This window comes from Maylandia zebra, linkage group LG15 (assembly GCF_041146795.1).
Source record: "Maylandia zebra isolate NMK-2024a linkage group LG15, Mzebra_GT3a, whole genome shotgun sequence".
Classification (NCBI taxonomy): domain Eukaryota; kingdom Metazoa; phylum Chordata; class Actinopteri; order Cichliformes; family Cichlidae; genus Maylandia; species Maylandia zebra.
The window spans coordinates 19,850,357-19,874,293 of NC_135181.1; the positions used below are offsets into that span (position 1 = coordinate 19,850,357).

The 23,937-nt window shown below is 40.1% G+C and overlaps 3 protein-coding genes across 4 annotated transcripts; 1 reads left to right on the top strand and 2 right to left on the bottom strand.

The window, feature by feature from the left end:
* Positions 1-213: 213 nt before the first annotated feature.
* On the top strand, positions 214-8,043 carry selenol (selenoprotein L). Its single transcript, XM_012918946.2, has 9 exons — positions 214-393; positions 978-1,056; positions 1,142-1,195; positions 3,314-3,359; positions 3,541-3,668; positions 3,840-3,954; positions 4,562-4,684; positions 5,151-5,288; positions 6,636-8,043. Exons 1-9 carry the CDS (start codon positions 288-290, stop codon positions 6,786-6,788), a joined length of 942 nt encoding a protein of 313 aa, XP_012774400.1. The 5' UTR covers positions 214-287; the 3' UTR covers positions 6,789-8,043.
* Positions 7,193-12,150, bottom strand: clec11a (C-type lectin domain containing 11A). Of its 2 annotated transcripts, none has more exons than XM_004550643.2 (5): positions 11,846-12,150; positions 10,910-11,024; positions 10,358-10,465; positions 10,114-10,197; positions 7,193-8,705 (listed from the first exon to the last, which is right to left on the bottom strand). In XM_004550643.2, exons 1-5 carry the CDS (start codon positions 11,966-11,968, stop codon positions 8,293-8,295), a joined length of 843 nt encoding a protein of 280 aa, XP_004550700.1. In that variant the 5' UTR covers positions 11,969-12,150; the 3' UTR covers positions 7,193-8,292. The 2 variants fall into 2 exon arrangements, with proteins under 2 accessions (XP_004550700.1, XP_004550701.1); XM_004550644.2 differs by having other exon boundaries at positions 11,864-12,149.
* Positions 12,151-18,436: 6,286 nt separating this feature from the next.
* On the bottom strand, positions 18,437-23,496 carry lg15h1orf198 (linkage group 15 C1orf198 homolog). Its single transcript, XM_004550645.5, has 6 exons — positions 23,148-23,496; positions 22,367-22,417; positions 22,158-22,286; positions 21,551-21,718; positions 20,831-21,184; positions 18,437-19,659 (listed from the first exon to the last, which is right to left on the bottom strand). The coding sequence occupies exons 1-6, from the start codon at positions 23,451-23,453 to the stop codon at positions 19,603-19,605; spliced, it is 1,065 nt and encodes a 354-aa protein (XP_004550702.1). The 5' UTR covers positions 23,454-23,496; the 3' UTR covers positions 18,437-19,602.
* Between the last annotated feature and the right edge of the window lie 441 nt (positions 23,497-23,937).

Sequence of the window (23,937 nt, forward strand, 5' to 3'; positions counted from 1 at the left end):
AAATGAGCCAGTGATTAAGTATGTCTGTGTATAGAACTGAAGAGCAGCTCAAATTCATCTGCAGTTAATGTTTAGTTTTGTTGCACAGCTGAGTAGAAAAGCTTCTTTCAGAAATTACTTTCTCTTGCAAGTCTCCCTGCTCACCACTAGGTGCTGCATAAAGGTTTTCAGAGTCAGACCCACGTGATTTTGTCACATGGAAGATGTAGTTTGCATAGCATCGCTGCATTATAGTGCAGGTGACTACAGATTAGTTGTCAGAGTGGCTGTGGGCTGATGTGGTGATCATGGCTGAGGATGTGGCCGTGTCAGAGGAGATCTTAACAGATGGTCTCACTCTGCTGGTGAACATGGGCAAAGTTCTCCTGCAGAACGCCAAGGAGGAGGCAGCAGGTAGGGCTGATCCTAGTCGCAAACCCTGTTGAAAACCTTTCACACTTTAATGTGTGTTGCTACCAGAATATCTAAAAACTTCCTAGAAATGTATGTTTATGCTTTGTTAAAGTTTTGTTCTGCCTCTTTTGTAATTCGGCATATAAAATATGCAAATTATCATTTAACTTTTTTTTTAATGGAAACTTTATTACTGGGTAATAACCCTGTGTGTGTGTTATGGCTGTTTTACAAAGAAGTAAAACCACACACAAAAAAACAAAAACAGAACAATAATTATGTCTATGTTTGTCTGCCGAATTGAAGAAAAGATATTTTTATAATAAGCTGATGCTTTATCTTCGTTGATTAACTGCTTTATAACAGTCCCTAACCTTAAGAGTATAAGAATGCAAGAAATTTGAATGAAGTCTGGGTTTCCTATTGAATATTTTATAACTTGGCTTCTGGAGCCTTGTTACTGGATTAAAGGGGCCTGCTGGCATGAAGGTGGTGTAATGTAATCCCCGTCATGCCTATTGCCAACACAATGACATTGCACAAACAGCTTGACCCTGTAACTGTGGCCCTTTGTTCTCATGCAGACTCTTTGGAGAATTTTGTCCCACATAAAATCACCACTTTATTCGGCCTGATCACAGCTGGAGCTAGATTCTACAGCAGGTAGGATTTGGCCGTAGACGCTTAAAGAAGCACATTTGTCTGTGTCCTTATGAGAAAAATAATAACCGTTCAATCTGTTGAGCAGCATTGAAGTTAAAAAGAAATGTGAAGCGGAGGCTGTTTGGCAGAAGTCTTATCAGTAAGTATGTTTAAATAGCAAGCTGAAATAAAATGCCATTTATATTTTGTGTGGGTGATATAGAATTTTTCTATCCTTATTCCTTCTAGCATTTGAATTCAATGACACCATTATGCCATATTAAATAAATTTAATAAAATGATGTTTATTGAGGCAAACGTATGAGGTAGACCGTGATAATCCCAATACACTGTGGAACAACTGAGAGAAAACACAGATGATGAAACTCTTCTTTTGTCCCACTTGTAACTGAAAACGTTGCCAAAAACATCCCCAAATTTTTAAGACTTCTCTTTTTTGTTATTAAGTCAGCTTCTACTTCACAAACCGCAAATGACGAAAGGCTCTTCACAGCTATGGTTGCCAAATAAATCTTTAACAGCATTTAGCCACATACCAAGCTGAAGTTATTGCTTTACTAGTTTACAACATTTACATCATGTAACATTAATCACCTACAAGTGATCTCGAATAAAAACAGCTGGAGAAAAGAATAGCTCTTATTTACTTTAAGATAAATCCATCTGCAGACCCAAGATGTGTCAGTAAGTGTATGTTGCTTCATTTTTGTTAATGCTGAAAAGTCTGGCCCTTTGGGAAACTGCTGTATTCTGCAATCTACAGTCTTGAGCAACCCCTCATGTTTATATTCTGCTGTAACCTCCTAGGACAGGAGTCCCCAATCCCAGTCCACGAGGGCCGGTGTCCCTGCAGGTTTTAGTAAATGGTAAAATTTGTATAGCGCTTTACTAGTCCCTAAGGACCCCAAAGCGCTTTACATATCCAGTCATCCACACACTGGTGATGGCAAGCTACATTGTAGCCACAGCCACCCTGGGGAGCACTGACAGAGGCGAGGCTGCCGGACACTGGCACCACCGGGCCCTCTGACCACCACCAGTAGGCTACGGGTGAAGTGTCTTGCCCAAGGACACAACGACCGAGACTGTCCAAGCCGGGGCTCGAACCGGCAACCTTCCGATTACAAGGCGAACTCCCAACTCTTGAGCCACGATCGCCCTTTAGATGTGTCCTTGATCCATCACAGCTGATTTAAATGGATAAATTACCTTCTCAACATGTCTTGAAGTTCTTCAGAGGCCTGGTAATGAACTAATCATGTGATTCAGGTGTGTTGATCCAGGGTGAGATCTAAAACCTGCAGGGACACCGGCCCTCGTGGACTGGGATTGGGGACCCTTGTCCCAGGACCTGGCGTCCACATATGTGGACATCACATTTTGGGTTATTTAGACCAAAATTTTGCTCTACAAGGGCCTGATATCCACTTATAAGGACATTACATTGCTACTGTTCTATCAAAACGAATATCCTCATATGTGGCTCTCATTTTTCTTAGAAACAAAAAGTCAGGTAAAAAAAAAAAAATCTGGTAGTTCTTTGTTTTTACATTCATCGGGCCCCAATCAGCCCAAATATCAAAGAGAAATTAAAAATGCATGCCGTGGAAGAGGTCAGGTCTTAGGAGGTTAAAGCAGGCAGACTCTCCTGTAATGTTTTTTCTTTAGACATTTTCTTCTTCATTTTCTCTCATTTTTAGTCCAGTTGTTGCATCTGACCAGTTTCAGAAGTATGTTTAAGCAATTTAACTTTCAATCATAAAAGGGTACATAACAGATGAACCATTGTTGTGTCTACACACAGTAGAGAACTTAGTAAAATAAATAAATAAATAGTGTTTTTAGGCACTTTGTTACATCTTTATAGGAATCTGAAAAATGCCCAAAATAACACAGCTTAAAGAAATTCCAAGAACGCTGCCTAAGAGAATTCAGGCTGTGTGAAGAAAAAAGATGATCATATCACAGATTGACTTTTAAGATAATTAAAATTGTAAAAACTCTGTTTTTGCTCATACATTTGCTTATATTTCAATAGACTGATGCACCCGTTTGACATTTTCCTAGCAAAATATGAAAAAATTAGGATGGATTTAAGACTTTTGCACTGAATTGTAACTCCTTAGAGCATCATGTATAAAACACGCAGTATTAGCTCAGCTGCACTCAGTGCTGTTATGATGCTGACTGATAGATCTTGGATGAACGACAGTGGTGCTGACTGAAGCTCTATCACCAAACTTGTGTGTTTTTCCAGCCATGCAGCAGTGAGAGAGCAGGTGCAGGAGCTTCAGCAGCTGGAGGTGTGTACAAGTGCAACTGTTATTTCTTCTTATTGTTATATTATCCTTATTTATTTATTTTTGAGCTACACAAACTTAAAATTAAGCTTATCTGGTTGAAATGAGTTTAAACTAAACCCATGACCAGTTCCTTTTGAACACTTTAAACTGTCTATTTCTTTGTGTGTGTTTGTGCTTGCAGAAAGAGTGGGACTCTTTCCTGGAGAGTGTGGACAAAGATCTGCAGACAACAGATGTGCAGCTGTCTGGAGGAAAGACGGCCGACAGTCTGAGCCCAGAAACTCTATTCACCGATGGAAGAAGTGGAAGGTAAGTTTGCAAACCCGGCCTGAATGTGGTGCACCAGCAAAAACCAGTTCAGAGCATCAGCTGGTTGGAGGTTATTGTTGTGTTGTTTTTTAACTGACCAACCTGGGAAGACCATGTAGGTTTTTTTGTTCCATGAAACCAGAGATTAGTTGTCTTGTGTTGTATTTAAAGGAGTGTGACTCTCAGTCAGTACCTGGGTCAGGGTCAGAACCTGCTGCTGGTTCTCCTCAGACATTTTGGATGACTGCCGTGACGAGACCACGTGACCGAGCTGACGGCCAATCAGGTCAGCGTACCTTTATTCTTATTCCACTAGAAAAAACCATCGCCATACTGAATGAACTCCAACACTGAAAAACCACAGGCACACAAAAAACAAAAACACACTGTTACTTTTTTATGAAGACAGAATTGGAAATTGAATTACTAATTTAGTCATTTAGTAATCCACAAATTAATTGTTAGGATCAGAACAGAGAGAGCCAAGATTAAGGTTTAAATTCATGAAGGCCAGTTTGTGATGTTAATAGTGGGTTTAAGGTGGGCGACAGTGGGAAGGAAAAACACCCACGACCCAAGTTCGCTCATAATATTTTACGTCTTTTTATTACTGCATCTTTTTTATAAGCACTTAGTTTACAAGGACGAAATCTTTGCTGCAAGCACTGAGATCCCAATGAAGCCACAAACAAATCTTTTCTTAGCAAGACAGCCTATAACGTTGTGCTGAAATACCCCTTTTACCTCTTTGAGGCTTCATTCTGTCTACAAAAGATTCTAAGATGTTTTTCCATAGTTGCTGTCTTCACTTAATCTTGCATCCAAAACTGGTTTAAAACTTTTTAAATGTGTAAACAGTGTTTATCAGTAATTAACATTGTATCATCCCGCAGGCTCTGCTGGAGGCTCGGTCAGTGCGGGTCTTGGTAGTTTCTTTTGGCAGCGTCGAGGGCGCTCAGCTGTGGTTGGAGCAGACTGGATGTACCTTTGACATTCTGCTGGATCCACAGAGAAAGGTTAAGAAATTTTTTCCCCCCCGCTCTGATCATCTGATTCAAAAACTGTAACTTCTGCTTTAAAACAAATTCAAATAAAAACAGTCAGTCCGTCTGCACATTTTACTACATTTTATATTTATATTCAGTGCTGGTCGGGAGGTGCATAAACTCTAAATAGGCCACTGTAATTTATAGAAAGTAGATTTGGCTGTGACTCAGTACAAACAAACCGAGGGACCCGGAGGATTTAGCAGCTGTTTGATGATGTGTCATAAAAGCCCAGCGACCTCAGCCTCCAAACCATTTATTCAGAAAAGTCAACCACCAGATGTTAGCTGGAGTCAAGTGGAAATAACCAAATATGAAAACAGAACATTTTCCACATGCCACACAAGCAATCCTCAGTCGCAAAAAATGCGACGCTGATGCATGCTACTGACTGTATAAACCGCATGTGTTCTTAAATGTCTCTTTTCTGGCACAGGTGTACAGAAGTTTTGGCCTTGGCTCATCCTACGCCAAGGTGATGAAGTTTGGCTGCCTGCTACAATACTCAGACTACGTAGTTGCAAACATAGACTTCCCAGATTTCCCCCATCGTCTGCTGGAAGACAGCTACCAGGTAAGAATGCACAAGTCTGTGAAAACCTTTGACGAGACTCTTGTGATGACACATTGAAGAAATCCTAGAAATCTATCCAAGGATGGATTTACATGCACGAGTATCTCGCATCCTTCTTCTATCCCTTGGATATTAGCAAAATGAAAATCCAAGTTGAGTCCCTGAAGTCCTGTGAGATTAATATTTTTTATCTTGTATGCAGAAGATCAATGTTGAACATTATAATTAACAGTGTGCATAGAAATAAAATGAAAAAATGCCCTAACACCCTCAGATGCACTTAGCCACCTTATATGGAGACAGCTTATGATTAAACTGAACAAAAGCACTGTAGATGTCTCTTTGGTTGAAGTCTATCTAACTGCTTTGGTAGATAAATGTGCTCTTTCCAGCTTCTTCTATTCAAACCTGACCATGATGTAACTGAGGACACTTTACTTTAAAAGTGAAAATTAAAACGAGGACAGAGGTGAGGCGGTGAGAGTGTCAGTTTGTAGAAGTCAGGATATGGATCAGATTCTTTTCTAACAATAACTTTAGAGATAAACATCCAGTGCCATCATTAAGTCCTTCTCTGCTTCAGGTCATTTTCATGTTCTTGGTTTTGTATGTGGCCCTAATTACAGGCTCATGTCTATATCTGTCTGTGTAGCTGCATCAGCCTTTTAGAGAACACGAAACCTCCGTGATCAGGGTTGGGAAGGCAGCGAAAAATCCTGTCTTGCAGAACACCAGAAGAATATTTTCTGTTTCTTAAAGCACTTTTCACAAACTATATGAGAGCAACTACTACTACTTAGTCGTTGGTTATAACCAGAAGCGCTTGGGAGGTCTTTTGGTCAGTTAAATGCATCAGGCGAGACATAAATGCAGGTCATAATTTGCACAGAAAACAATAACATATTTATTGTGTTTTGTCCTTTGGACGAAGAGGGCATGTATAGTATAAACTATAATGTTTAAGCTGAAACAGCCGGGGTTCCTTTAAAGGAAAAAGTAATTTGGGGCTATTTATGGGACTCCACAGGGTTCAGTTTAAAACTGCAATACGTTTTTATACCACTTGGGGGCAGTGACACATTCATATTGTCCTTTTAATTCAACTTTACTGATTAAACAGTTATTTATTTATATAGGCGGTATGTTATGGAGCAACATGTTCATTATTTTTACATTATTGCTACTTTAAATCCCCGGGTGACTCTTTTGTTTTAGAAAATTAATTTTAAATACTCCATAACAGACAGGACTACCACATCCACCGTAAAAAGTCAGACTGACCTTCAAATTTTACAGATTTAACTTCAGGAGTGGTGATAATTGAATAATGTGTGTTTGTCTTTTCAGCTAGGAGGTGACTTTTTGCTGGACAGTGCAGGGAAGGTACTTCTCTCTCATCCATCGAAAAACCCTCTGGACAGGCCGACCGTGGAAGACGTCTTGCAGTCCGTGGACTCCGCAGGACAGTCCACTAACTCTGCTCACAAGCAGAAGCTGTGAAATTCATTCAAACACAGCCTCAGGGGTTCAAGTCGCTAAACGCATCGCTGACTCCTCACGGCAAGCGCAGCTCTTTGGCTCGCGTTCATGACGTCACACCTTACACTCATGACATCATGAAGGGGTGTGACTGATGTTCCAGCGCGAGGCAGAGACATCTGCTCTTCTGTGTTGCGTCAGCATGGCGATGCAGCATTGCAAATAAAGTAGTGGATTTGATTAAAACAGAATTTGACAATATATTTGTATTATTTAAATTTAACAAAGACTGAAGATTTGTTTCAGGAATTTTACCTTTTAAAGGTGCATTTAACAGGTTTGGATTTTAGTGACCTCAAGTGACAGTGAACGGTAACACAGTTTGAATTACATCATTACCCACAAATCACACAGTGATATGAGACTACTGCAAAAACTTTTTTATTACATATTACCTATGATCCATGAGTAGTTTGATGATAAAATCACTACCCAGATAAGGCTGAGCACTAAAAATATGATGAAAAAATATACTGACATATTAATTTATGGTCAAGTATGTGCCCTTGCTTTATATTTTAAAAATGTGACATTTATATACAAAGTTTCTGTGAGAATTTAAGCAAAATTTAACAAGAACTATGACTTATTTTGTAGCATAAAAAAGGAATTTACCTCTATATTTCTAAACAGTTGTGATATTGCAAAGGTTTTGTCTTGGTATGAAAATGAAAACTCATTTTAGTCCACTGATTTAGTAGTACTATTTTAAAAAAAATGAAAAGTACCACTCCTTACGAGTGAAGCAAATCTCCCTTTTACCTGTTGAACATGTTGAACAAACTATAATCAAACCATAATAGTAAAGTTTTTAAAAAAAAACATCCAGGCTTTTATCTACACTAGTTTTCTCTTTTGTCTTTATGCATGGACTCTGGTTCAGGATACATTTGCACACAGTGATGTGTCATTTTAAGGAAGTAAAAGAGGGTTCAGGGTGGGATTGCAATAACAGAAGTCACACCCAGCACTAGACTTTGTTAAAACATCTTCAGCATGAAACATAGAAATGCTGCTTAATTCCACTTTAGCCAGAGTACACACTGATTCATCCCTTCAAGTTCAGTATGTGCTGATCCTGAGAGAAAAAAATAACTCCAGCGTTCCATTTTTCTCTTTTTTGGAAACTTGACAAATATTTAGAATCCCATGAATGAAATCACAGCAGAGTCCAGACTGGCTTTAACTCATATTACTGCTGCTGCATGAATAATGTAATATTCATAAGTCTGATAAAGCCTTATTCAATCAGTACACATCTTGTATAGAAATAAAGGATTTATGAGACATCGCTGTAAAACACTTTAAATACTATAAAGTATTTCCATTCAGCAAGAATCTACTTAAACAAAGCTACAAAGTTTTAAATGAAAATAAATTATTAGAAAATTGAAATGGGCTTTGTTTTCTAATGATCTGCTGGTGTTTAATGTCATAAAGAGAGGCTGTTTGGAAAAGGTTCCTTTTAAAGAGCCACCCTGTCATCAAATTCGCACATATAGTTCATGGTTCGATCGCAGTAGTGGTCCCACCAGTCGCCATCATCTGACGACATCGCCACGCAGTTCTCTCGCCTCCCTCCATCTGGCTGGCTGGACAGGAAGTGCTTACGCCACTGGAAGTACGTGACCCGAGTTCCATCGTCAAAGAGGTACAAGCCCTCAGAGCGGAGGTCGTTGACTCCCAGCCAGACCGGCCAGTTTCCAGGGTGGAAGAAGTTCTTTACGTAGTCAGCCAGGGCCTCTTGCTCCTTTCGATCACGGGGCATTGCCATGCGTCCTCCACGTTCTATGCACTTCCTGGATGCTCCGGCATAATCTTCCAGGCTGTTGTACACCAGGTAACACTTGTATCCAATCCGTTGTCCCTTCTCGCAACCTTTGAAGCAGAGAAAAAACAAGACTGGTGCATTTTCAGACATTTACCACAAGTTTCTGAATTGGCCACTTGAAGCGGAGTCTAATAGAAATAAACATGTAACATGCATGGTTTTGGTCTCTATGGCTAATCTTCCCCTTCATTGTAACTGCATGGAAGACCGAGTTTATTTATTTATTAATTTTTTTAAATTGTGGTATATCTTGAACTTATGGACTATTAGGTGCATGGCTGCTTTGAGTGGTTGTGAGTAAATAAACTAAACCTCTTGGCTGTTTGTGGAACTTTTTAGAGCATTTTTAAAACAGCTATCCACAATCTAAAGATGCAGCTTGCTAACATTAGCTGCTAATGTAGCATGCTATCGTGTTGTCAAAATATGACCACTTCTGGTTGAGGAAACAAAACAGGAAAAAAAAACACATACAAAAACATGCTTTCTTTTGAAAGCAGTCGAACAATTTGTTATCCTTTCATAACCTTAATAAGTCATTGTTGAAAACATGTTAGCCGGGAAAAATTAGCATGGCTCTGTTATCTCCATTTTTAGCTGAATTTTGGTCTCTACCGTCTCTTAAGGGAATCTGTGTTTGCTGAATTTTTCAGCTTTATGCAAATGTTTTTGTATGCTGGTTAGTCTGAACAGGGAGCATATGTGGGTTTATTTTCCAATGAAAATGGTTACCATGCAACCAGAAGAGTGAATCAAAATAGATTCATAGCCTGAATAAAAACATGCTAAAACAAGCCAGAGGAGTGCGGGAAAAAGTGGTGAGTGTTCTCTCTTTGAAATGCTGGTTTTGATTTCAGGCTTGAGAACTGATTGATCTTCCTCTTTTGTTTTTTGTTTTTTTTAAGAGGATCAAGTCCCAAAACCAAACCAAACCAATGTCACGCCTCTTGTTATTACAGCTACTTGGTTGATGCCTGGAGTGCTGAGCCATCAGCACGATTTTTAGTTTAAAGGCACGAGTGCACCTCACGTACCCTTTAATTTTGCTCAGAGTTGACAGAAATGCTGTAAAATTTCAACACACCTTGTTGATACAAACATAGGCGTATTTGCATATTACTGAACAGTTGATATGTTAGTTCCTGCATGTTGCATCACGTGTCCATGTTGCCATTCAACCTTCCCTTTCTTTGCACATATCCACTGTCCTTCTCTGGCCTTCAGATTTTATTACCCCTGTTAATTAGTATTTATCCTCCAATGAAATTTTTAGGTGTATTTTATATATGCTTTTCTCACTATTTTCTCATTACTGATAGTTTAACAAATAATTTAACGCTACAAAACATAAAATAGAAATTTATATTTATACAATATTTAGTCTGCTATTTTAAAATGCCACAGTGCAGGATGGGATGCTTGAAGTAGATCTAAGGAAAAATGATACACATGTACCTTCGAGTCTTCCGATCTCCTTGCGGTTGTCCTTGCTGTGTTGGTAGACCTCCTGGATGCTGTCCTCCAGCTCACCGACTTTAGCTGCCATTTGAGTGATGAGGAGCAAGAGAAAGACGGGAACATAAAAGTAGGTACAGCGAAAGGCTTTGTTCCCATTAGATCTAAATCGAAAATAAAAGCTCCCGTGGTACAGCATTAATACCCCTATTCTCAGTTTCATCAACACCATCACCAGTCTTACCATCCATCCTGGAGAGACGATCCATCAACTGGCTGACTTTAACATCCAGAGTGTAGTGACCGACATTCAGCTTGTGGATGGCTAGGTCCATACTGGCCAGTCTGGATACTGTGGGCCAGAGTAGATTGGAAGTGAGAGCACAGTATGATATTTTATTTTTTTTTAAAAGAGAACACACAAAGGAAGGCTACCGGCATACAGATATGTGACTTTCCAAAATCTGGACACTTCTTACTCCAGAAACAAAACAGAAAAGCTCTTAATTAGCCTGTCAAGAATGTCCAATGATACGGCCATCAGTCTGTGGATGCACTCTACCAACCAACGTTGGTAGCATAACTTATCTCTGTACTCTTTTTATTTTCTATTTGGGTTCCCCACCCACCCCTATAGTTTCTTTTCTTTTTATCTCTTTTTTCTCTCTGTCAACTCTTGAGGGAGATACCTCGCTGAGATGAGGCTTAAAGTTATCATGATGGTGAGTGACATCACAGATTTCTGACTCGTATGACCAAAACCAACACAAATTTCAACATTTCTAAAATAACGTACAGACATAGTTGTATGAGTTCTCAAAGTCCGATACTGGGCTGGTTGGCTCTGCTTCAGGTTCTGGTAGAATATCGGGAACATCGCCTCTTGTCCTCTTCACCTCTGGTTCATACGCCTGATGGAACACACACACACATAAAACTCCCAATCCATCACATGTAAGTGTGTTTAGTGTCTTGGCTTTAGTGGTTAAAGTAAAACAAAACCCAACTTCCATTTCTTCCCAAAACAAACTTATTAGGGTTGTATCCAAATTCCAGTTTAGACACATCTGGAGCTGTTTTACATTCATATTTTCCTTATCGCAGAAAGCAGAAGCATTCAATATCAAGTCAGGCCAAGAATTTTACTCCTATTACACTTATAGAACACAGAGGAGCTCAACCAAGTTTATCACTTTATATTTAGATTTAAGAGCTCAGTGGATAAAAATGTTACCATTTAAAAGTTGAATATCTTAGCTGGAAAGCACATGGTGTAGACTTTGATCGACAACAGCAATATATTTACAAGTATCAGCACGTTCCTTCAGTGGCTTATGGCATGGTGGAGGGAGAGGGGTGCTTTATTTTGAAGTCAAACACACATGCAGACAAGTCCAATGAAAGAAAAACCTGTCGGGTTGATCTGCTTCTCTGGGTGTGTCATCATCAGTTCTTCACATGTCCTTTCCATTACATCATAACTTATAGTAGATAAATCAACACAGATTACATCATGTTTTCCACTTTATTCTTACATAAAGATAAAGAAAGAACAACAAAATCTGCCTTAGTGTGTCTTAATTGCCTCATTCACTGAAACACTCACAGTCACTCATATACATTTACTACATATGAAAGGGATCAGAGTCTCAACCTAACAAACAGGCATGGCAGATCACAGTTAAGAAAATGCACGACAGTGAGAGCAGCCTCTAATAGAAAGAGCACATACAGCATATGAAGTCCTGACCTGTGCTGGTGCAGCGCTGCCTGTCCCCATAGGAACACACACTCCCAGAGAACATAAACACAGCAGAGCGAGCGAGGTGGCAGCCGGTCCCATTTTCTGCTTCATAGTAACTCTGCTTTTCCTTCAGCAGCAAAAACTCCCTCTGTACCTCCTAGTCTCTCTGTCTCTCTCCTTCCACTGTCTGGGTTTCTCTCTCTCTCTCCTTCACTCCTCTCCTACAGTAGGAAGCCAGTAGGAATCTCCCTTTAGATGTGTGAATGGGAGCTGGTGTACAGCCCTCTTTAAAAAAAAAAAGGGGGGGGGGGGGGGGGGGATCACAGGTATCAAACAGGAAAGTCAAAATAAAGCCCCTGTTGCCTGCCTGCTGCCCGCTCTTCTGTCCTCCTTCAGAACAAGAACTCCTTTCAAACAAAGGAAAGCTCTTTGTTTTTCCTACTACCTCCCATTTCCACTCTTTGTGTGCACACTGTGGAGTTACAGGTCTCTGTCCGGTGGAAAACATGTACAGTATGTCTAAAACGTAAACAGTTCACGAACCGTGAAAAACAGCTTTGTTACCAGCTTTGCATTAATGTATTTGAGGATTTACCAGGGCTTTTATAACATACTCAAACTAACAACAAATATATGGGATCATCCAAAGTTTATGATTGAATTAGGTTAAAATAAAAGCTTCATTCTTCCTGTCTTTTCAGTAACTGCTTTTTTCCAATTTTCCTGTCCTTGAGTTAGTGTGCAAGAAATGTTTGATTGGCCAGCAAAAAAATGGGCATTTTATTTCAGTCCTTGAAAGTGTAAATAAAAACAGAATGCAATCATTTGAAAACCAAATTTTTTAAACCTACAAACACAAATAACACATTTGTGAAATGAAAGTTAGGATGGGGATGAAAGAACACTGTAAAACCAAACATCTGGTGGATTATCTGACATATAAAAAGAGAGATGGGAGTTGGGCAGAAACCGAAACTGAATGTTTATGATGTTCAGGCTCTCGTGCAAAGCTGCATCAAAACCAGAAATGATTCTGGAGTAGAAATCTTTGGCACGGGAACATTTCTGAAAACCACTTGTCTTTGGACTGAAGATGAGGCGCACAGTTTGAAATCGAGCATTTGTGATGCTGTCAGCATGCTCGTGGCACGGGAGATCTGCATCTGTTCAGAAGTTCCATTAATGCAGAAAATGAAATATGCAGGTTTGCAAGCAACATGATCGTTAGCTTTCAGGAAAGATCATGAAAACTGTTATGTCTGCTGTCCAAACTTGTCACGCACTGAAAGCATTTGGAGGATAAAGAAACACAAATAGAGCCCCAAAACTGTTGAGTGACTGAAATTCCATATTAATGGAAGAAACTGGTTGCAGACTATACTAATAATTGAGCTACCAACTACCCAAATGCTGCATTTCTATCCTTGAGATGCTCTTCTAGGACTTTACTGCAGCCACCTTCAGCTGCTGCTCATTTGTGGGTCTTTCTGTATTTCGCAACTGAACTGTGCTTTATGGGGTTGAGATCAGGTGACTTGACTCGGTAATTGATGAATACCCCTTTTCTTTGACTTAAACTCTTGGGTTGCTTTTGCAAGATGCTTTTGGTCAGTTTTGCAGCATTTTTTTAATCAGAGCAGCGTATCGGCTCAAACACTTATAGTCCCAGCTGCTTCTATCAGCGGCTCTGTGATAGGCTGGCAACTTGCCCTGTGTGTACCTCAGGTTTTCCCATATGACAGCTGGGATAACCTCCAAGGCCCCCCTGCAACCCTGAACTGGATGGACGGACGGATGGACGGACGGATGGACAGACGAACTTCAAGCAGTCACCTACAAACACTAGTGATCCGGTTCCACTGGCAGTCATGTTTGAACATGACATAACGCCGCCTCCACCATATTTGACAGATAATGCGGTATGCTTCAGATCCTGACCTGTTGCTTTTCTGTTATCATTCTGGTACAACTTTTTCTTCGTTTCATTGATCCAAAGACATTTTCCACACCTGTGCAGCCTCTGTTAGATGTTTTCTGACAAAGTTTAACCTGGCCTTCTTGTTTTATCGACAGATTACACCTTGTTGTAAATTTGTATTTTTATTCTCGAAGGCATCCCTTGATTGTAGACTTGGACAATAATATTCTGAGCTCATCCAAAAGTGTTCCTGACTTTGTTAGATAATGTGAAGGGAATTTCTTGACTAAGCAAAGAATTGTCTTCCGTGGTCTTTCAGGCCTTTTGTTGTTGCTGAGCTGGCCACTGCATTCCTTCTTTTTAAGGACGTATCAGACTGTTGATTAGGCCACTCCTAAAGTTCCTGCTATGCCCTCATTGGGTTTATTTGGGTTTGTGAGCCTAATGATGGCCTCCTTCACTTACTTCAACATCTCTTTGGACCTCAAATGCAGTGGTCCACTGGAAAGCCACCACATGCTAGATCAGCACTTGGAATAAACTTCAGATCTTTTATCTCCTTAATTTTTTCAATTAAAAATAATGAGAGAACAGACATCACCTCACAGTCGACTGCCAATGAATTTTGAGCTTCTGAAAATAGGGGACTATGCATAAAAATAGTTGCAACTATTAAACAGCTAATGGAAGATTTTTGCCAAACATCTTGAATTAAAGCTGAAAATATTACATAACGTCTCGAGTGCTTGATTTGAGACCTGTTTTCATGATTTAGTGATATTATGGTATCACATTTAAAATTCTTATGGACTTAACTATTTTTAGCTAAGGGTTTTACAGTTTGCAAGTCATACTATATATCATATCTACACAAACAGTCCTTTTATGAATTTGGCTGAATGTGTATAATATAAAAGTTGGACAGTTTTCTAGTATAATTAAATACATTGGTGGTAATAGAAATATAATTTTGTGAATTTGTTTAGGAAATTGTGACATAATGACGAACCTGCCACTGAAGAGAAACCTTATGTAAGTGGCCATGTGTGCGTATGTGTGTGTCCATATGTGTTTGGGCCTGCAGCAGGAGGTATGCCAGTTAAAATGCCACAAGAATCCAGCAGAATTTCCAGGGAAGCGAATGAGGAAAGGCTCTGCGATGTGGAGACTGGGTGGAGCTCAGACGGGGACTGTGAGGGACAGTCGGGTCTGAGTCGGCAGGACAGCTGCACATGCACAGCTGTTTCAGTAACACAACTGATTCCAGACATGTTTCCAGACCTCAGTTTTGAGTGGAGCAATGGTCTGGAAAAATAAATGAGAGCAAGAAAATCCTTGCTTTGACCTCATGGTTCCTTATCGCTGGTTTATAGAAACATTGAATAAAACACAATGTATTCAAATGCATCATTAGAAAAATGTCTTCCTTTTTGCCTCATGGAAGATTTTGAAGCACACACTTGGGCTTGAGGAAATTGTCACTAAAAAGTTTTTACTATATTCTCAAAGGCCAAACAAAAATACCAAAATAATTCTCTGTACTAACAGTTCTGCAGAATAGGACTGAAATGCAAACATTGCTCACTTATCATGGAGTATATCAGCAGTAAAATATCTGGATGACTCAGTCAAATTTCCACCTAACCCTGTCATGTTTGACCTGGGAGGGAAAAAACATCAGTCAGGAACAACACTAACAGTTACTAGATTATTTCTTTTGGCTCATAAGACATAAGGTAACAAACTTTACACAACAAGAGTCCTGTTTCTGTTTTCGTTGTAACTTTAATACCATTCAATGATTTTCATTCACTCAGATTTTTGATGAAAAAATACATCTTCACCCAAACATTTCCTGAACACAAAGCAGCCATTCAGGGTCTGGAAGCACTGGGTGGTGCTTCAGTGAGGCAGCCGGACTGGACAGAGGTGCCTCAGTCCAGAGTGTCCACAAGCACTCATAATACATAATGTGATAAATGAGCAATATAAGATAGTTATGAGTCAACTCTGACCATTTAATATTAATTAGTTCTTCAGTCATTCATTGTAGTCTAATTATAGATAACATAAAAGTGCAGATTGAAATCTGCTAACCAGTCTGAGGGAGTAGCCGACTACTGCTGATACAGCTTTTTTATGACTGCACAGGGAGCTGTGCAAAGACTGAAAGTGCCTCAAGTGATTTCACCTGACTCAGTGGGACTGAATGTTCCCCAGTTTTGCTCAACTCTGCTAGATGCCGAGCGGCATTCTGGGTAATTCTGGTGCCAAATTTTGACTAGGAGGATGAAGCAAAAGCAAAATATCTCTGGCTCTGCACATGTGGTAGAGAGTGTTATCTACCATTTGGAAGATTGGTGGTTTGATCCCATACTTCTCCTGTTTAGAGTCACCAATCAATCAAACATGCCTGGCTTTGGATCATGGGAGAAATTTCTGAGTTCTGAGACAGAACCCACACAGGCACATCGGCAACATGCAGACTCCACAAAAAGGTTCCAGCCGACTGGTGGATTCAAACCACCAGTTTGTTGTGGTTTGGCCTGACAGTTCAAAGTTTCAGATACTATTTTTGGATAGTAGTATATTTCAGATACTATTCAACAACTGAGGTGGTTCAGGCATCTCACTAGGATGCCTCCTGGAAGCCTCCAAGGCAAGATGTTTTGGACATGTCCTACCAGTAAGCAGACCCAGGACTTGCTGGAGAGATCATATCTCTCAGCTGAGAGGAGAGGTGGCTGGAGTGAGGGAAATCTGGGCCTCTGTGTTCATATGGCTATTATTTTATTTATTTACTTTTTGGTCTGTCCTGTCTGGCACTGTTAGCAATCAGAATTATTGCCTAAAAGCCAAGAAAAATGCCCAACAGATTTATTTTCCCAAGTAGATTGTACAGCTTTTGCTATACTGGTCCACTTGATTGTCATATTTTATTCTACCTTTATTATTAACATTATTATTATTTATTTATTTATTTATTTCATGAGTTATTGCAGTCAGAATGGACAGGACCGGAGGACAGGAAAGAGAACGAAAGGTTGGGAAGATTGTGAAGGTTGTGGGGGGAAATAGAGGAGAAGAGGAATATAGAGAGCAAAGACTGAAAATCTGCTTGATCACCTGCTGAGAGAGAGAGAGAAAAACAACACAACTTCACAAGTTCACAAAAATGGACAACAGTTGCAGACAGTAGATGCCCTTTGTGCAGCCGTCTTCACCAGTTGGTGAAATGTTTCCACTCACCTTATGGAAATGCTCGCATCAGCAGTAACAGTGGAGCTACTTGTTACTGAGTTCATGTTCAGAACTTTTGATCAGCTGTAAAACAGCCTGTTTCAGTTTAAGAGTTGTTTTCAATAAATTGCATGCTCAACAAAAATCTTTTGTCTCGCTCCCATTTCTTTTTGTTGCATGTTGAAGCTCTACTTGGAACCTTGTTAAGATGCAATCATGCAAAACATAATTTCTGGCCATTTTTCAAGGGCTCTTAAACTTTTGATTAGGATTGTATGTTTAGAGGCAGCAGCCAACCAAGATAATGTGTGTCTGTAAGTACCTGTTTGTACACCTGTGTGTGAGCGCAGTTATGTTCATAAAGTTTCTCCATGTAAGTATTTAATTGTGGGTATGGGGAGCCATAGCCCTGCCTTCCAGGTCATGAAGTAGGCATGGAGGAGACATGGGCCCAAGATATCCAGAGGCCCCCCAGAGCACAAGAGCCCAAGGAGGACCACCGCAGGGGCAATCGTGCCACCTACCTAGAAAAGGGCTGAAGAGTGTCCCGGATGGGGGTCACCTAGCAGCCACTGTGCAGAAGCCACAAGGGGCTGCAACAACGAGCCCGCAGGCTCCACCAGCAGCTGACTACACCAGGGCAGACCGAGCCCCAGGCCTAAAGACCCAAGGGCCCTCCATGCACCAGAGGAGGCCCAACAGAGCCAGGGGGACCAGGGGCTTTTTCTCATCTAATATTAGTTTATTTTAAGTAAACTATAATAACCATGCTTTTTTGCCTAACAGCCTGTTCACTTAATATAAAGATTTTTGAAATCTATAGAAATATGCCTTAATGAAGCTTTAGATGACCATTGGACTAAAACAGGAAAGCAGCTTTACATTTGCTGTACAGACTTTACTTAAGTTAAAAAAACAAAACAATTTAGGTCCATCAAACCCTAGCAACACTGACAAATGTTACTTTACCTCAGTGCGAGAGAGCTGAGCAGCTATGCCTACACCAGCCCTTCACAACATACATAATGCATGAAACAGAATATCGCTCTTGCTTTCCTAAAATACACGCTGCATTGTGGTTGCTTTGCACCCCGGAGGGAGATGGTAGATTTAGGTCTAATGATTCTAAACGGGGCTGATGAGATGTTTTATCAGAGCAGCACAAAACTTCCTTCAACTGCAGCATCCTTCTCTCTCCTTCCTAATGACATGATGGATTAGGAATCATAGATGGAGAAACACAGAGTTCTTTTTCACCACTTTTTCTGTTGTAGGTTTTTACTACCATAAGCTACTGCAATGACTCCTTCCTTTTCCTCCACATGGAAACTTTCATCATCATGGTCTTTACTATTTGAGGAAAATATATTTTTGGGTGTCATGGAGGCATTTGTGATAGAATGAAAAAGATAATAGCCAGGTTTAAGTACAATTTGTTTATTTCCTTCCAAACTGTGACCCCAAAATGCATGAATGTGATGCATGTGTGTAACAGAAGATACAATGAGCAGATAAATATAGAAAACTAAGCATTACATGTAGATCTGACACAAGTGCCACCAAACACTATAAGCCTGCCCATTTACCTACGACACAATAGTTGAGTGTGAATCATTTCACACTATGCACACTAGATTTGTTCAGCATTATTTTGAGGTCAAAGGTGAAAGCTGGGAGGTGTGAAAGTGTTTCCAAGTAGCTGAATCCATGCAGGACATCTGTAACTGGTTCCCATAGCAGCCCGGACATACAGCCCATGACTTTTCCATGACTAAGTCTGAGCACTTCCCAGTTCTTCCCTCCTGTGTGTTTTTTTCCAAATACCAAACAGAACAATGCTGCAGTTTCTATTTAGCTACATTTAAACCAACCATCTATTTCTATGTATGTATAAAAGCTTTAAATACATTCTGCAATAATAAGAGATGTAACGGTAAAATCCCAAGATTTTTACTGTAGTAATTGCACTGTGTGGGTCAGGACTGCAACATCACGCACTACTCTAAATTTCTTAGGTTTACAGGAATATATAAGCATAAATAAAAAGAACATGAGCAATAAAGAATAACAAAAAATATTAACTTAAACCTGGATATGGGTTTAGTGTTTTGTTCCATGTTGACGAATAAAACTGTTCATTTGATAAACTCGTGTCTAGGAGCTACGTGTGAAATCAACTGTGCATTCACAGCACACGTACGCAACAGAATCATCAGGTTACTGTATGCAGCAGGATTATGTGACCAGCGTGTACATCAGATCGATAAACTTATTGATTTCAATTTTTCTCTGAGTGGATTTCCAGCAGACTTCATATCAAGTGGTAAATGTGGAAGTGTTTGGCAATTCTATGGACTCGATCCTATTCTGAGAAAGGAGAGGGGGGAAAAATCCACCAGGAAAGGGGCAGTGAGATAATGTCTTAACTACCCACTGAAGACGATTACAAGAACACAATGTGGTTATTTTTAAAAAATGGTGTCTCCTAAATCTAGACGTGGATGTCTGTGGTCATGGTAGTGTGGTCCTTCTTTAAAGTTATGATGAGGATGACTCATTCAGAGCAGTGACTGGGTCCTGCTGTGGTTTACCAGTTGTCTAGGAAGTCGAATCCGGTCTTCAGGATGTTGCTGCTTGTATTAAACTGAAAGGAGAGAAACAGAGAGATCCTGATAAATAGCAGTGAGGCAGAAGACACTGTACAGACTGCGTTTGTGCTATTATTGGGCTACCAACGAAGAAGTCATAAAAGACAAAGACCTTGCTTGGTAATGCCCCTCCCACTGTCCTACTCTTGCTAAAGACTGGCTGACACGGGAGGCTTGTCAGGTGACATGGACCTCATATGGGCTATTAAAGCTTGGGACTCTTTCTTTAATTGCACATAGCATCAGCCCTCTTTAGGGTTTGTGTTTGCCTCATGTAATTAAGCCAGTTTGTGACAGTTTGTCTATCATATTTTTTAATCATCTCTGTCCTGTTCAAGCCATTCAGTATTCTACCTGCACTCTTCATTACTGTCACTGGGCTTTGCATTTTTGGCTTTCTTGCAAACTGCATTGTCAAGCAGCTAAAGTGCTATGTGATTAGGTTCCAACACAAGACCATAAATAACATATTAGTCTTCTGTTACAAAGGAAACAAAGGTGGTCGTGTTGGAGAAAGGCCAGGTTTGAAAGACCAGTGATGTCTCTTGGCAGAATAAGTCGTACACTGTCATTGTGGCATCTGCGTTGATCCTGTAACACATCAGTCTGAAGCCTTAATACAGAAACACGGGTCAGTAATAGACTTTAGCCACTATGTCCAACACCAACAAAATGAAAATGTAGCAACTACATGTTAACTCTCAGCTCCAACGTTATGACACAAAATGTCAAGGTTTGCTGTTAATATCCAATATTAGGTTTCATCCTTATCAATAACACTGAGTCCTCCCTTTAATGTAAAACTTAGTTTCTCTGTGTCAGTACAAACAATAATGAAGCAAAACTAAAAACATAACCATTTTTTAAAATTACGTTTAAAAAAAAAAAAAAAAAAAAAAAGTTTTCTAAACTATAAATGTAAACCCGACCTTTAGAAAGCTTGGACCAGGTCAAGAACCAATATTATCATGGGCCTGTAAATACTGGGATAAACACATACGGTATGACCTTTTTAAAGCATATCTCATGCCCGGTCACCATCAAGCAGCAGGTACTTCAAAGAGCTGGGCCTTTTATTCTTAACTTTAGCTAGTGTTTAATAAAATCCAAAGCAAATGCTTAATTCAAATGTACTTAGTACTTGCAGTCTCTGAAAACGGAACTTACCTGGGTAAAAGTGGGGCTGACGTCAATATTGGCTGAGCTCTCTTCCTCCTTCTCTTTCTCCTTCGAGACATTTGAAGGCTTGGACACCAGGTTGGAGGCGAACATTTCATCGACCGTGTTGCTGACGGATGGCAGGGTGCTCTGAGATCTCTCCCAGCCTGCATTTGTAGATGGGACGCTGATAGGTGGGGGCGGGTTTGGAGAAATGGAGATGGATGCCGGGGTTGCGCTGACAGCGGTGGGGATAGGAGGTGGTGGCACAGGAGGCTTGGGTGCTCTATGCTTGGTGGACCTAGTGGGAGCTGGAGCATGGTGCTCTGCAGTTTCAGGCTCCTTGGCGCTGACAGAGCTATCCTGTGGGAAAATGTAAAGAAAGCAGCATTGAAGGATAACGTTCAGAAACAAACCTGGCATCAATTTTACATTTTCTTTTCTCTCCTTCTTAAACTGTAGCTTGTTTACATTTGCCATCTGCTTCTACTCGTGGAGGCGTCACTGATGCCAGATATTGCAGTTTCAGGCTAGGTTCTATTTTAAGACACAGTCTGATAACACATGTTAAGGCTGGAACTTTCCATCTGTTATTTATCAGAAACTTTACAGATCATAACAAATGTTTTTGCCTGAGAATTCGGCATCATCCATAACTTTTTTTGAAGAAGTTGCAACCTTCAGATTGTAATCAGTAAATAGGATGTGATGGTATTTTTACATGCGTACCTGTCGGAGGTAGGATGGGAGGGGTTTCTCTCCTTTCTCTATGGACTTGATCTGGCTGGGGGTCAGGGACTGGAAGTCAGCTTGCTCACCCTCCAGCCTGGACCTCTCAGCACTGATCTTCCAGAAAGATGACTCCTCTTCTGGTCTCCGGCCCTCGCTGACCGACACCTTCCCAACCACACAGAAACAGTTATGCACACAGTCCTGCATTCTTAAGATACTATGAAGCGAGGCTTCTCGGGTAAAATTCCTAAAACCTATTTTAGGTGATCTACTTAGCTCTTTTTAAAAATGTGAGCAAAGGTGAAGGTTTTTCAGAAATAAATGTATCTGAAAACTTTTTTTGTGGCTACAACAAGCAATTGTTCTGTGAAAAAAAAAATCACAATACCAGTAGTCAGGCATTAACCGTAAGAAATACAAAAAAAAAATATACAGTTAACATTTCTGCCATTTTTACACAAAATTAAACAAACATCACCACATCCACTTTATGCTCGACTACTGCAAATGTTTCACTCATTTTACAGTCCTATTACAACAGCAAACACTTCCCTTCCAAATGTGCATGCTGAATCTCTGCTTCAAACATGAGGCCCCACCATACCTTTGTTCCTGCTGCACTCTTGCCAATCTGACCGGAATGAGTAACCTTCGCCGCTTTTGAGTCAGACTGAGAGGATGATGAGATCCCCTGGTCTACAGGGCCTGATGTCAAGCTGAAATCCATCTGACTCTGAAAGATGCGAATGACATGTAAGGGAGGATATACTTTATGTATCCAGAAAACAGACATTCCTGTTAATTTATTTTTACCTTTGTTTCCCACGAAAAAGGTGCAGAATGCTCATCCTGCCAGGTGATATCCTAAACACAAACACATGCTGTGATTAGTTTCAGCTTACACAGTCATTGTGCTCACTGCCCGTATTTAAGGGTATTTATACTAGGTTAGGTGGCTAAAGTAACATATGATGTGTGTATTTTCTATAATCTAGCGCCAACAAATACCTTGTCTATTGTAAGACTTCCTTTTGATACACTGGTTTATCGGTTAAAAGGCAACAAATGATACTTCCTACCTGCCAGTTTTTCTTAGGAGTTAAACACTTGTCAAAATCTGCTCATAGCAGCCTTGATATCATTTAAAAAAAGTGTTGCTGTGAGCTGATGTGTATGTTTTGATGCTTACTATTATAAAACAGTAAATATGTTATTAGTTACAAGTATTTAAAGCGCATAAAAGGCGAACTGTCTTTGCAAACTACTTTTTTTCTGCATTTATCTTTTACAAATCAACGATTACATTAATAATGAAACTCGCATAAATACAGTGGCTCTTACCATATATAAAGATAAAGCCAATGTCATTTTAAACCCTTTAAAATATAAAATGTTTCACTCTTAAATATTTCTATTCATTATACAGTGACACAACACCATATTTGTCGCCAGCCGTCTCGCCACAGTGACGTTTACCAACATATTTTCGAGGCTACGTGGCTCTCGTTAGCAGGTTTTTCTTGTTAGCGGGCTATCCTCGCCCTAAAACACACCTTAAACACACAAAATCCAAACTCTAATGTCTTTTAAGTACCTCTTCTCCGAAGTGAACTATCTTCTGACCCGTTTGAATGAGCATTTTAGGGTAACAGACCACTTCTTCACGCTCAACTCTGTGCATAGCGTATCGGGCTCGGATATGAGGATCCATCATCCAGTTGTCGATGGCGTTGTCCTGCTCTTGCGGCGTCATTTTCTCCCAGGACGAGCCGTGCTTGGCTTTGATTTTCTCCCTTTCCTGCATTATTTTCTTTGCCATGGAGTTGATGGAGGAGAAGTACTCCAACTTCTTCTCCTCCATCCTGTGGGCATCGAGCCCCGCCACGGTTGCGACGGCCATCTTTAACTGGGGCCAGCTGTTGTTATTGTGAGAAAGAGGAAGCCGGCGTCGCTGAGTGGGCGTCACCATAAAATCCACACGGCACCACTGCTCAGATTTAAGGGCTAATAGCGCCATCTAGTGTTCTAGTGTACGTGTAAATAAATATATATATATATATATCTGGCAACCTGATACATATATATGTATTAGGTTGCCAGCCATACATACAGGGCCAATACATAAGAGCTTTGTAAATTACTAGCTATATTAAAATGATCAACAGGGATTAGCATAACATAGCATAAAGGCACAAGTTGCACTGGATAACATAAAGAGGAAGATAAAGAACATTAGTGGACAGGGTAGTCAACTTACCTCATTGTGAAAAATGTTTATTTCTTATAAAACAAGCTGTATGGTGATTTTAATTGAGGATTGCCTAGGTAACACAATGATATTTTTCACCCGTGGTTCTCTTTTATGTGGCTCATATAAAATAACA

Excerpts from the sequence above, each read along its gene's own strand:
- lg15h1orf198 (XM_004550645.5), bottom strand. The coding sequence starts at position 23,453 with ATGGCCGTCGCAACCGTGGCGGGGCTCGATGCCCACAGGATGGAGGAG. Across the intron at positions 22,418-23,147 it reads TAGTTCACTTCGGAGAAGAG|GATATCACCTGGCAGGATGA; the intron begins GTACTTAAAAGA and ends GTTTGTGTTTAG. Across the intron at positions 19,660-20,830 it reads TCAGCCCCACTTTTACCCAG|TTTAATACAAGCAGCAACAT; the intron begins GTAAGTTCCGTT and ends CTCTCCTTTCAG.
- clec11a (XM_004550643.2), bottom strand. The coding sequence starts at position 11,968 with ATGAAGCAGAAAATGGGACCGGCTGCCACCTCGCTCGCTCTGCTGTGT. Across the intron at positions 10,466-10,909 it reads GAACTCATACAACTATGTCT|TATCCAGACTGGCCAGTATG; the intron begins GTACGTTATTTT and ends TCTGGCCCACAG. Across the intron at positions 8,706-10,113 it reads GGAGATCGGAAGACTCGAAG|GTTGCGAGAAGGGACAACGG; the intron begins GTACATGTGTAT and ends TCTGCTTCAAAG.